The 14,993-nt window shown below is 37.0% G+C and overlaps 1 protein-coding gene across 1 annotated transcript in view; it reads left to right on the forward strand.

Annotated features, from left to right (window-relative positions):
* The window catches only part of ARFGEF3 (ARFGEF family member 3), a 2,280,599-nt gene that overhangs the window by 1,307,441 nt on the left and 958,165 nt on the right, over nucleotides 1-14,993 (forward strand). The window contains exons 16-17 of the mRNA XM_044087095.1: nucleotides 1,421-1,636; nucleotides 13,335-13,445. Coding sequence (XP_043943030.1) covers nucleotides 1,421-1,636; nucleotides 13,335-13,445 — 327 coding nt within the window. The remainder of the gene's footprint in view (nucleotides 1-1,420; nucleotides 1,637-13,334; nucleotides 13,446-14,993) is intronic.

Genomic DNA, 14,993 nt, shown 5'->3' on the forward strand with positions numbered 1-14,993 from the left:
ATGCCAAGATTCACCTCTCAAGCTTTGGCAATCTTGTCTCAGACGCACAAGCTGGTTATGATCAGAGACTGAGTCATAATCCTGTGTTCTGGTAGTTGAGGGGTTCAGTTCATGTTACCCTGAAGAGCAACATTTGAGACATCACCATTGAGTGAAACCCAGCAGCAGTTTGAGCTGTTTCACACACTTTCTCTGTACCTTTTTATGGAGCATGGAAGATGTTAGAATTTTAAAATATGCAACATGTACTTTGTGTCTCACTCAGCTGCTGCAAGCTGCTTTATTGATCAGAGTAGTGATTGTTAGTTCTATTTACGTGTGATAAATAGCTTTGAAATAACTGAACAAGAAAATTCTTAACAGGTCCAATGAACCTGAATCACATTTTACCATGCACAATGTATTCATTAAATGACTGTAAAATTGAAGTGGGCTGTATACCAGAAACTTTCTCACAGCTGGAAAGAAAAAATATAAGGCAGCTGTGTTAGACTAAAAAGTATTAATTTCATATAGAATGCATTCTTTTACACCTTGTACAAGTCTCCTCTGCTATTAATTGAAGTGTATATAACATGTACAAGTCTTTAAAAAAATTGGGAGCTACAGCACACACATTTTGTAAAACATACTGATGTACTGTAAAGCTGTTTGACCTTATGCTGTTCTATCTGAAATCAATGTACAAAAAATGTGTACAACTGCTATTCTTATGTACACATTTTTACAAACCAGTATGCAAAATAAGTCCGTAGAAATGGAGAAGGAGGAAGAAAGTCTGCTGCCAGTATTAATGGCACCACTGTAGAAGGTATAAACCAATATACATATTATGTGAAGCAGTAAGCAGCTGAACATACTTTTTTGCAACTCATAGGAGGATTTCAGTCTTCCAGTGAAATAACTGGTCATTGAGAAGCCTTGCATTTCAGAAGAAATGTCAGCTCAATTCTTTATACACAAAAGCGACTGCACGCACACACACACACACACACACATATATATGTACGTTTTATATATATATATATATATATATATATATATATATGTGTGTGTGTGTGTGTGTGTATATTTGTCTATGTATACACACACACACACACACACACACACACTTGTATGTGCCTATAGATACACATATATAAATCCGTACACAAATGCAAGACCTTTGTTTTATCTTTTCACAGCCATTCTTATAGATGGACATTATTTCTGAACCAGCCCTGTAAGCCATGCACATGTTAGTCACGTCCACTGTTAGATGGGCTGTCAGCTTAATTGTTCTTAACTTGAGCACAGATTTAGATTTTTCAGGGTTCTTTATAGGTTCACAATGGCTCTTTTTTGCCATAAAGACTGAAGATGCCACTTAATAAAATAACATCTTTTCATGTGGATTTGTAAAATAGTCTTATTTTTACAGGAGTTGCATTTGCACGCTATATACTAATTGGTTGCTGGAAGAACCTAATCGATACTCTGTCCACACCTTTGACTGGCCGCATTGCTGGAAGCTCCAAAGGACTAGCATTTATCCTTGGTGCTGAAGGAGCTAAGGAACAGAACCAGAAGGAGAGGGATTCCATCTGCATGAGTCTGGATGGGCTGAGGAAGGCTGCCCGCCTAAGCTGTACCTTAGGTAACTGCCAAATACATGTAAAAGGATTTGTGTTTTTAAAGTGCTTCTGATATAAACATGCCATATTTATTTAATTTCCCACACTTCTTGCTGTGGACCTTTTTCATAGAGCACAATTCTAGTTATAATGCATTGCCATTTTCATGCAAGGATATAATCATAATGGTGAGACTGTATCTCATGTGGAAGTACAGCACAATGGCATAGCCACGTAATGTTTTAGCATGTAGTGATACACAGAAGTATATTCATACTAAAAAGCCATATCAGGAGGTAATGCATCATTTATCTCCTTAAATTAATATTAAATAACAAGTCTGTTCTTCTTTATGACAGTCCACTGACTTGTTTGATACCGCTGTAATATTTTAATTTATTTGCAGATGGGATGGTAAGAATAATTACTTACTGAATATTGCACATTTAGCACTTACAGCTTTCGAAGTTGGGCTGCCATGGTTGAGGCATAATAGAAGGGGTGCAATTCATATCCTTTTAAATAAAAAGGAGGTGACCTAACATTAGGGGTATGAGTGGGGATTCTCGGCTGGAGTGCGGGGGGAGTACCTTCTTTGTGGAGTCTGCTTGTCCTCCCCGCGGTTGGGTGGGCATTCGAAAGACATGCATAAATGAGCATGCCTTCGTTGAAGGTTGAACGTCGAGCTGGCCCCTCGGCGTTCGTGAAAATCTACTGCCAATCATTAGCGGACCGGAGTTCTGCTGTGGCGACCCCTAACCGGGAAGAGCCAAAAGACAACAACAACAACTGATGCTGTGGGAGGATAAATGTGAGAGAAAAACTGGGATGAAGATAGGTAAGTGGGTAGACCAATATCCGTAAAATATAAGGTATGTTCGAGGATTTTGTTGTATAATGGTCCATTACTGCAAAACCTTGTTTTACACTAATTTACTTTGGGTTACACATACATGATGGTACCTTGTGAATAGCTACAAGATATATGGAAGTTAAGGAAGGTTACTGCAGTATTGTACCTTGTAACCTGGCTCATACTCTTGCATCCTCAATATCTATTTTTCTTTGATAAGTGTTTCAAGTGGGGCCTCAACATTGATGTAGTTTTTTTGATTGTTTGTATCCAGAGGAAGGGGGATTGCCATAGCACTCAACTGTCCCAACTCCAAGATGTAGAGTACTAGCTCACAACGTGGATGTACTGGGCAAAATGTGGAACAGTTACTAAAAGCTTCACTGCTTGGTCATTAACTATTTCTTCATACTAAAAAAAAAATTCTGTTAATGAATTAATATAATTCAGTATTACTTGGTATTACTTACCATAGATATTTGTTAAACAGTTTTTAATAATAAATGTATGCCAGAGCTTTTCAGTGTGTAACAGAGCAGAACACTGAATTTCAAGACTCAAAATGGGGAATGTTCCTCTCAAAGGATTACAGTTGGGAGATACAGACTGCTAACTATTCTGCACTAAGTAGGGAACATATTTTGGCATTAAAGTTAGCTCAAAAACCTCCTTTCTTGAGGACAAATAACATTTTAAGATAGTTTAAGTAAATTGTCATTAAGTAGCTGTTAAACACTCATTACAAACCATAAATAAAAGTCACAATTTAAAATAATTTTAATAAGCCAGTATATGAATGAAACTTATTTTAAAGGTTTAAAGAGGTGGTCTTTTTATGGATGGATGTGTATAATTCATTTATTTATTCAAATCACAATTGATATGACATAGATTCATATACATTAATAGAAAAGAAAATAAACAGTGATATTTCTTATTGTTTTCATGCAGTATACATATATAATTTCTTTTCAGCAATTATCATTCATTCCAACATTACATATAAATAGTTCAGTTTCTGCCTTCCGTTAAACCTCGCTTCTCCTCCTCTTTCCGAACATTATTCTGCATGTATTGTTTCCATTTCTATGAAATGTGCTCCTTCCCTTTTGTAAAGATTCCACCTTCAGTTTTTGTATTTCCTTTGCAATATTTAGTACTTCAGTTAGTGGTTTAGATAGCGATTTCCATTTTCTGGTAATTGTATTTTTAGTAGCCCCTAGCACTAAACTTAGTCCGTATTGTATCTGGGCAATTCAGATCCTGCATCACAGCTCAAAATCATTTCCTTAGTTACAACCATTTGCTCCCCCAATCTGTCTGATGAGTTTTAAAAATCTGACAACTCATTACACTACCAAAAAATATGATCCCAGTTACCTTTTACTTTCGTTCTTTCCCATCACACCTCTGGCATTTGCTGTCTTCCTGAGTAAAATTTCTCTGAAGTGTGCTTGGAGTATAAAATACCTATGCAAACACTTCCAAGCAAAACTCCTAAATCTTTAGGACTTGCATACTTGGGAGCCTTACAGATCTCTTCCATAGTTCTTTTGTAAATTGCTTTTCCAACTTCTGTTCACAATCTTTTCTAATCTTCTGTGACCAATTATTACAGTTATCATGCAGTATTTTATGTGCGCTATTAATTATCTCTTTTTTAAACAGCAGCTTCTGTTGTGGACTCGTCTAAAAACTCTAACAGAGCTAGTCTTTCCTATAGTACTCCCCTATCCCTTTTGGGATTTTTATTTTTAATATAAAAGTAGCACATTCCTTATGTAGGAATTGCTTGGACTAAAGCAGTTTGTTTTCTTTATCAGGTTTGTAACTCTGATAGCTCCATGTTGTAAATGTTTTTGACCTTGACTAGTCTGTGGGCTGGCCATGAAAGGGTATGGGAATGTGCAGAACAGGTCAGCTTGCCATACTGGGAGAAGGAGACAAGATCCCCCTGGAGGATTGTCACCATGGGGAAGACCAAGAACTGTGCCACATAGAAGTGAATGTACACCGTTTGTGTCTTACCTGAATGAATTTGTATATGCAGCCTCATGTTATTGATCCACAAATGTCATTGCCTTTCTTATTTTGATTTAGTGTATGTATATACGTCTTGTAAAATTTTCATAATCTGTTTTTTATTGATTTAGTTCCCTAGTCCACTCTGAAAATTAGCTTTTGCTTTTGCTTTTAAATAAAGTAAATATTAAACTCCTTATGAGGGTCTCATGTGGGATGAAAGATGGCATTGACTGCATTATGAAACCTGTGTTAGTCCAGTATAAAATGTGTAAACATAAATATAATTTCCAGTATCTTCTGTTAGTGGACCAGCACAACATTTTCCTTAAGGAACTAGGTTATGGAACATGAGCATTCTCAGGGTGTAAAATATATATAAACAAACAGAAAATGGTAACTAGTGCCTTGAGTCAAACCCGGAACATGTAAAAAGAGAACAGAGATAATAATAATAATAATAATAATAATAATAATAATAATAATAATAATAATAATAATAATAATAATAATAATAATAATAATAATAATAATAATAATAATAATAACAGGAAACAATAGATTATAATCAGATATCCCTGACAGTGAACCCAGCTCTGTGCAAAACTCTGTATTAGTGGATGCCTAAGTTAGAGTTTGCTGTAAGAAACGGTCTCTGAAATGGTGTAGTCTATCATGTTATGTCTTTATATAAAGGACTACTCCTCTCTCTGTTCATACAGAAGGGACGGTCAGTAAAATTTCCATGATAAAATGTTGAAGAATTAGAGATCGAGACAGAAAAGGAATGATTACTGAGGAGGATTATGTTATCAGTACAGCAGAGACAGAAATAATACTGGGGTATGGAGGAAAATGAAACATAGAAGATGACTAATGTAGAACTCTTTGCTATCTTACTCTGTTATACTGGAGTGTGGAGAACCAGGGATGGAATTAGAATGAAAAGACTGAAAGGAACCAAAGACTGAAGGAGTGTTGCAACTGGCTGAGGTAGCTCGAGTGATCATCATACTGACTGCATCATTAACATTTAAGTAAAACTAGTAAACCAAAGAAGTCACCTAAAATTTAACCTGAGTATCCCTTTTATTCATTCATTCATTCACTCATTACTTTATCCATTTCAGGGTACTGGACACAAGGCAGCAAACTAATTCTAGATAGGATGCCAGTCTGTTGCATCTCTCACACACACACACACACACACTAAACTCCAAGGTATAAAAAGATGGAGCTCTGACTTGAGGTACCTGTGCCAGCTCTCTCATCCTGGGTTGGTGCTAGGTTTGCAGCATTGCCAACACCAAGCAGTGACTGAGTATGTTGCATGCCTGTAGTGGTTACTTTGGCACATGACATGTCAGGCAGGGGCTTCCCTGCTGTGCTGAGGAATGTGAAGTGTTTGAGGGAGCACAAACATTATCTCACTGAATGAGACAACTATGGTGTATCTGCAGCCAGGCAGGCCAGGAGTAGGCCAGTTCAAGGGCCCAGCTAGTTGACCTGCTCCTTACCATCCCACTGTTGCCTTGGGGAGAATGAATGAGCTGGTAAGGCTTCCCAAGTAGGAACCAATTATTTCACCCTGCAGATCAAATGGGTTGATTGGGTGGCACGATGCCAGGGTAATCCTATGGGCTAGGCTTGTAAAGGCTCCAGGGCCATTAGCCTAGTACACACCTATGAACCTATTAGTTGCAGGTAGTGGAACTACCAGACAGGGTCCTCAGACGTGTAGAGATGGGGATAAAAAAACACATGCACACACATGCACTGACTCTGCCTTGGAATGCATGCATGCAGGCAGTTTGGAGGATTGTCAATTCATCTACACCATGTCTTTGGGAGGTAGGAGGAAAGTGGAGCATCCAGTGAGTAACCACACATGCACAGGAAGGACATTCATTCTGTACACAAAAGGCATGACAACTGAAAACCAAGCTGGATAATTTACTTTATTGTAATAAATGGCTTTAAAGTAATAGTGGACTACATGCATATGTATTCTCTGCAGCATTTGCTCAAGTTAGAATTTGTGTCTTCAGTCTGTTCCTTCGAGTATTAAATCTTAAGTATTCATTTTATGTAGTAGATGAAATTATACCAAAGTAACTATTTTAAAATTTGAATACACATCACTTTTCTGTAGTATCCCAGCCATTACCAATTTGATTTAGAAGTCAATTCCTGTACTAAAGAGCAGAAGTCAGGTTCTGAAAATTCAGTATCCCCGCTCACCTCGATGTAGTTCCAGTCCCTTAAATTTAAGAGAGGCCTTAATGTATGCATTGGGTACATATAACTTTCAGGACAGGGCAATAACAGTCAAGCTATTAGAAGTTTACTGAACTTAAGGCTTGCCATAAACAAAGCTCATCTGCAAGGGACAGTTATGGCTGGGATCAGTTTAAATTGACCCCCTAGTGATTCACAAAACTTGTGGTCCCTCACATCTCCAGCTAGTGCTTCAGCTGTCCGATAGGTAGAGTTCAGATCATCACTGGGCCAAAACTGACTCACACCTGTAAGTCTTCAGTGAACACTGATTGTACTAATGCACTATTCGTAAAACAGGCATAACCTGAAATCCAAGGCAGTTTGTAGCTATAAACTCCTCCGTGCTGCTGCAGCTTTGGTATTAATTTAATCTCCTTTGTTGTAATTGGTCTAGCCATACACAGAACTGCACACCCACACCCTCTGCCTAATATCGTGTCAACATCAGGTTGTTGGAGACACAAAGAAACTAGCAGGGGAATGCAAGACTAAGTCTTCAAGCAGTTGAGTACACCTTTTAGAACTGCCTTATTAGTTATTTATGAGGGTTTAATTTGGAGACATATTTCTGAGCTGCAGTTTGAGATTCATACTTGTTTCTTTAGCTCAGAGTGTGTATTTTCTAAGTATGCATAATGCAGCCCCATGGGAATTCAAAGAATATGTTTACAAGAAATAAATCTGCCTTGTTATCACTTTCTCCATAATGTAGAACACTATCTTTCATAATTTGGAACACTTACGAGCAATTTACTAACAGCTTCAACTAGGAAGGGTTTTTACTTGCATCAAGTTCTTTTGATGCATTGTCATTCAGTATTTATCATGGTTATCTGGTGAAAAAAAACTTCTTAGCACTGAATGTGTAATAGACTGTCTCAGTGTGGAACTGCAAGGAACATTATTCATTTTAAGTTTTAAAAGATCAGTGTTCTCAAAGTGAGATACACTTCAGAGGTAAAATGGTCCTGGCATTTATGATTACATGTGATTGTAAATGGGTGCTTCCTACCAACGCTGGTCCTTTTTCTCTTGTGTGACTTCTCCAGTTGGTGCAAGCAGCAGGTTCCTTTGCATAAAATTAATTCAAAACTGGAGGAAAAAAAAACACAAGGGCAAATCAGTTCCAAGGAGACTGAGACGGTACTAATGTACTGTATCAAATAGGCGTCAGGAATGAAAGTAAATGCATGTGCAAAAAAATAGTATGCACCTGTTGGCAGGGGTGCAGCCAGAAGTTTTCATTTTGTACTTAGACCTAATGTTGTTGCCCACCAACCTAGCGTTTTAAAAATGTACTCAACAACCCTCAAAATGCTACTCCCAGTACATATAGGAAGTGCACAGCTTAGGCTATTTTTAACTGTTGACATTTATTCCCATAAAAAGCTGTTTTTAGAGCAGTATTCCTTTCATACGAGCATTCTATGTGTATCACTGTATTGTAAATATTCATATGCACAGTTCAAAACATTCTGTCCTTTTTGAGTGTTTTAGTTTCCAAGAGATGCTCAGAAAAAGATGTGCTCATTTGAGTACACTGAGTATGCCTAGCTACACCCTTGGATGTTGGTCTGTTACTTTGGTGATTTTTTTTTATTTTTGTAGTCTCTTAAGCCTGTTTAAGACCTAGTTAGTATGGAACAGGCTAACATCCAAGGACATAAACAGACCCTGCAGGATAGAATATTTAGTGGAGGATACAAAGTTTGCACAGCCTATATACTGCCACCATCATCCAATCATGCAGTCATGCATGCATCCAGTCATCTAATATGCAGATGACTCCTCCCTTATCTGCTCAGCCCACTCTCCACAAGAAATCCAACACAAAATGCAATCATCATTCCAAGACATTGAAAAGTACCTCACCAGCCACCAACTCATCCTAAGTCCAAATAAGACCAATCTCATAATTTTCTGTAATAAATCTTCCAACCCAGTACCCAGTCCCTCTCCATACTATCTAACAATGGTGCTAAAATCGAACCCACCAATCAGACCAAGCTGCTAGGGGTAATCATAGATGATTCACTAAAATTCGATAAGTACATCTATCTGACCATCAAAACAATCCACTCTAAACTAGGCGCTCTATACAGGGTTAAATCTTACCTTACACAACAAGCTAGACTGGCCACTGCAAGATCCCACTTGCTGTCCACCCTCCTGTACTGCTTTGAGATCTTCACTATAACCTATCAAAAAATGACCTAAACTAGACTCCTGCTGTAACAGAATAGCTAAGTTTGTCACTAACCAGCCCCTCAGAGCACACCACTGCAATGCTCTCTGACAGCTCAGCTGGTTAGAACTTCCCATCCTATTATTACTAAAACAACTTTCATTTGCCCATAACATCATATTCAACCCTACCGACTGCCCAGCTCTATCAAACGTAGTCTAGCCAAACACAAACTGTAGACTCCTCAGGTCATCCAACAAACTAATTCTAAAAGTAGCCCAGTCTCACAACTGTCACAGAGACTCCCTCTACTCCCATAAAATAGCCAAAGGTTGGCACATGTTTCCTCAACAGATAACTAAAACCCCCAACCTGTTCACATTTAAAACTATCCTGAAAGAATAAATGAGTGGCTATGCCCCTGTATTGCTCTCAACTTATGTTCTTCATATTTTTTCCTACTCATCTCACACGTTAGCCCAAATAGTGCTCATCCCATTATCTGCCTTATCTTTATTAATCTTTGTTCCTTCAGATGGCCTAACTTGTAACAGTACATGCCCAATTGTGGTCTTTCAGAAGTGACTCACCTTGTAAAGCTACATGACTTGTATGTACCTATATATGTATATATATTGTAAAAAAAAAATAGTATTCCTGTATGCCTGAAACATGCATGCTTATATTGTTTTCTGTTATATTTTGCTATAATATTTTTGTTAAGCTCGTTTACATATTGTTAGCAATGTACTACTAAAACTAAGTTTACTGCTTGTACCTTAATAATGTTCTTTTTGTTGTGGAGCTTTTCTCCCCAGGTCTCCGTTGAAAATGTTTTTTTTTTCAACCCAGTCGGACACTACCCAGTTAACAAATTTAAATTAATAAAAATAATAACACTGTGCATGTTTGTTGTTTTTTGGCATGTTCTTCAAATTGTTTATACTTTAACACTATATGTTTTGCTGTGTCTGTCACTTATTGTGTTTTATTACTGTATTTTAAAGTCAGATTGTAGTTGCATAAGAACAGGCTCACAGTTCTAAAACAGAACTTGCAGTGTAGTTCAACATGGCCATTGATAGTAACTGCAGACCATATGATCACCCATTTTGCCTGTTTAACAAACTTTCATTCAAAAATATTCCCTAGTTATCTTCCCTATCCTGAAAGCTAAAGTCCATCTTCTAGCTATAGTTTCTGTGATTAATTTATGCATGCACAGTGAATTATTAATTTTGTCCCTACTGCTTTTGAAGACATTGTCATTCTAAGAAGGCTGATCCATGTATCAGTCACTGTTCTACCATGCTGGGAATTGAGAACAAAGCAGCTAGTCAAAGCCATAGAAATTGTCACCAACCTGTGTGATTTAGTACTACATAACTACCAGGGCAGCCACATGTCTGAACATTGCACAGTTCACAGTGATCTTGAAATTCACTGTAACTCATCACGTTTTTAGTTTATTCTCTACATTTTTTAGAGGCGCAAAACACAAAACAAGAGTGTAACAAAAAAGGAATTAGAGCCAGCCATATAAGAGACAATGAGAAAGATAAAAATAGACAAGAAGCAGAGACTGTAACTTCTTCCATAAAATAACATGATTAATGCTTTGCATACAGCATACTCACTTCCTGCTAATAAATGCAGCTAAGTAGTTCATGAATCAGCAAGCCTGTGTGGTATGCATTGTAACAGGAGTTTTACAGATATAGCAAGCTGCAAATATATAGTTAGGGTGGTATTAGCACTTGTCATTTTTTTCCCCTTGTTAACTTTTTTTCTTGCTTTCTCGGTAGACCAGAAGTGGGAAATGCATTTTGTGGTTTGAACTGTGTTAATGAAATTACTATCTCAGTGCACAGTTCAGAATAATATCCCTACAGAAATAGACTTCAGATTGTTACTTAGAGGGGGAATACTGAAATGTGTCCACTTTTTACTGGGCTGACCATGGAGCCAGTCTTTGATATCGCTCTGGCTAGTTTTTTGTTCCTTGACTTGATGGACTGTTGATATGCCCCCCCCCCCCCAACCATCTTTCCCTTGTACACCTAAAAAAACACAGAACTAAATCAAGAAATATGCTCCAGTCTGTGGCTTGTGATTCTGCAATAGTCTCAGGCAGGCTGTCGGACCACTCGCCTTTTTTGCCTTCGGGTCCTTAATGTGGTATTAGTACCACAACTATGAATGACAAGAGGGTCAGACATATCCTCCGAAGCTAAACTTTTCCCTGGTTCAAGTACAGGATAATTAAATTCTTTAGGGACATAGGAATCATGTATTTAGAATTTGTTGCCAGTGTTGATAATACTCCCGCTGAGGATTCTCCCATAATGTAGTGCATGCAAAAACGAGACAGAAGATCCACCACATTGCAAGGCAACAGTGTCCAACTTTGTTTTCATCTGATACCTGATTTATAAGTAATGCCGATGCTCCCACCGCCATTCAACCACCCAGTGATCCTGATTTTGAAAAGGATCTGGAATCTGACATTACGGAAGTGTCAGATTCTAACTGGTTAGTTTCCTACGTGGACAAAGAGATTCAGAAACCCGAACAGATATTTTCTTTTTACCAAATGTTGGCTAGATTTAAGGAAACATCATTTGGGAGCAATCATCAACTGCCCTCGAGATCATCAGGAGGGTATAAGATCTTTTAGAGAATGAGGCCCTGGATGTGTCACTCTTCCCTCCATTGATTCCAGCATTGGAGGATATTTTAAAGAATTCCCCTCTGCTAAATGATACGCTGCCTAAAAAGTGTTTAAGAAATTCAAGGTGTGTTGGGTCATGCCTGGCCTCCAAATCCCCCTGTCTGCAGACCATTCTTCTGTGTCCCCAGTGATCTTTGCCAATAAAAAGACCATGTATTCATCTAATCCAGTCACTCGCTAGCACAGTAATCACCTTTGAGGGATGATACTTGGCATCTCATTTAATGACCTCTGAGTACTGGAATGTGTTACATTGCACATACACAGCACTCAGACTGAAATGGCATAATATCGTCAGAAATGTTCTGTAATATAAAAATAGTTTTGCAGGAACTTACTTCTTCCTGGCCTGAGCATTTGGTCCTTTGGGCATCAGTTTATCAAATGTAGCCACTCTGAAATTAATCTTTGCATAACTCACACACTGACAGGTGTTATTACTGTAGTACTCTGTTCTCTGTTGGCTATGATATACAGCACTGCAACCACAACTCATCAGCATGCAAATTTTAAAATATATTGAATTCTCTATATCTTTATGCTGAGTACCGGAACAAATGGACTTAGCTGAGTAATGTTAACTTCTATTTTTTGCTATTGAAACCTCAATGTTAAAAAACGTCATCCCCTAAAATTAAGTACAAATTGAAAACCAAGTATCTTGACGGCAGATTTTAGGTGCTCCAAAACACCTAATGCCATTTTTTTTACTGGTTATCTCATTTGCTATTGTTTGTTATGTGGGTATGCTAAGAGAATAAATTATTATATCACTCCAGTAAAGGGCAGTGTTGAGTTGCATGATATCATGTAAAGTGCTGAGCTTCTTTTAAACCTAGTAAATGGAGTAATTTCATTCAACAGTGTTTTTGGTTTGTTACCTTAAAGGATCACTGCTGCCCATTCTGTTCTTGCATTCTGGTACCATTGCTACTTATTGTCACTTTTATGCTGGAAATTTAAAACAACCTGTGGTAGTTATTTTACAGCACTGCAGATTCCTGAATAATCCTTGTTGTTGTGTCTCTATACTTCTGCTGTCATTCCTCTCAGAAAATATACCATGGCTTTAAAACTGTACAGAAAATCATCTGATAATAAACACAGCAAGCCAGTTTATTCAGTATTGTCTGTTGTCCCAGGTCAGCAGGAAATGTCTGAGGATATTTGCAGTTAATTTCTAGCAAGACACTTTAAATCAGCCCTGAATGATGTTTTGTTTAAAAGCATGTCTTTGGGCTGCATTCTTTTCCATTTGGGTAAATAACCTTTTCATTAGGCATCATGGTGGTGTTGGGTGGATGTTGGCAGAACTTTCCAGCTTCAGCTAACACCTAACATTGCAACTTGGTGAACTCCTCTGGGTACAAGAGGTAAGGGATGTGATGTATAATAAGACGTGCAGTGAAGCAGTCCAAACAGTAACTTTTAGCTCCAGTAGATGTTGTCCACAAAGGAAAACAACAGAGAGAGAGAAAGACAGTGAGGACGCACTCGTCCATCCTGGCAATGTCATATAGCAAGCTGATATAGTCTGTGAGGTTTGAGACTTGTTAATTCTGTCTTGTTTAAAAAAAAAAAAAAAAAAAAAAAAAGCTGAATTACACTGATGAATGACCAAGACTACCTCTTAGTCAATCTGATTTGCAGGTGTTGCTGCTAACTGTGCCTCAGCACTTGCTCAGATGTCTGCAGCATCATGTGTTCAGGAGGAGAAGGAGGAAAAGGAAGTCCAGGAGCCCAGTGATACCATAGCACAAGGTAATTTTTAAGCTATTCTTCTATTGTAGGCTCTGTTTAAGAAATCTTTTCACCTTTATATTTGTTTTCATAGCCATGCTTGCTTTACCTGGACATGCATTTTAATGCTGTTTTTTCTTGGTGGTCACTGACACTGGGCTAATAATACTAATTTTCTTAACTAGACTTTTTTGTTTGTTACATACAGTTGCTTAGTTTTAAATGTTATTTTTATCATTTTGAGTTTAAAATAAGAAGTACTGTTAAATGTACAAAACACACACACACACACACACACACACGCTTTACAGTCAACCTTATTTTGTCTTGGTTTCTTCTGAGAAAGTTAAACGATTATACTTTCTGAATCTTAGTAGTGGCCTTTCATTAAGCTAGTAAGTAATTGTATTTAAATAGCCATCCACTGATGGAATGTGCAATGCCTTCTTTAAAACCATGGGAACCCAAGCAGCATTTCTGGGACATCAGAACATTGTATATACATGGGTAACTGACTTTCAGCCTGTTATCTGGAAAATAAATGTGATTTTACTACAAAATTCAAATTTCTGTAAAATGTTTATGTATTGCAAAATTACTGTAAGTACAACAAGCATGGATAAATATTTATATGTACAAGTCTCTAGAGAAACTGACAGCAGTGATGGCAATATTTTTCCACTAAATGAGAGTAAAATAAACAATCTGACCAATCTGCTATGTATTTAAAACAGGAAAAAGCAAGTTCTTAAAAAGTGTGCCAGTCAGATGTAACGTGATAGACTGGATCCGTTTTAGGGCAGATCCGTAACCATTTGGTCTAAACTTCTCCCTGATGACTTTCAATCAGTGTTTTTTTTTTCTTAAACTTAGGATACAGCTAGTATGTAGTTTAGGTATTTGGCTGTATAAGAAGAAAATGTAGTTGAGGAAATCCGTTACATTTTAGTCCACTGAGCTTTTGTATCAAACTTTACTGAAGTGACTAGCACTGTGTACACTAATGCCTTGTCTTTATTTGAAAAATTCAGCCCAGAGTTAAAGGTATGTATGTGTGATTTTTCTCTTTTTAAGGGGCAATATGGATTTCTGGAATAGATGGGGAAAATGATAAAACGTTTTTGAGTTTCCTAACAGAAGAGAGAATTGAAAAATCAAGTCTGCAATCAAAATGTAACACTGATCTGATGCATTTTTAATTATTAGTACTGTTCAAGATAAAACGACATTTGTGACAGTACCAACATTCAGTACAGAAAGATTGTGTACCATATAAGGACTGCACATTTGGATAGGCTTGGAATTTGATATGTTTGTTCCTTTTACAATAAAAATTGCTCATATATATATATATATATATATATATATATATACATATATACATATATATATATATATATATATATATATATATATATATATATATACATACATATATTATATATATATATATATATATATATATATATATATATACACGTGTGTATGTGTATATATACATATATATATATATATATATATATATATATATATATATATATATATATATATATATATATATACATACAT

Source organism: Protopterus annectens, chromosome 1.part1 (assembly GCF_019279795.1).
Source record: "Protopterus annectens isolate FY-2018-M chromosome 1.part1, PAN1.0, whole genome shotgun sequence".
In the NCBI taxonomy this organism is placed as follows: domain Eukaryota; kingdom Metazoa; phylum Chordata; order Ceratodontiformes; family Protopteridae; genus Protopterus; species Protopterus annectens.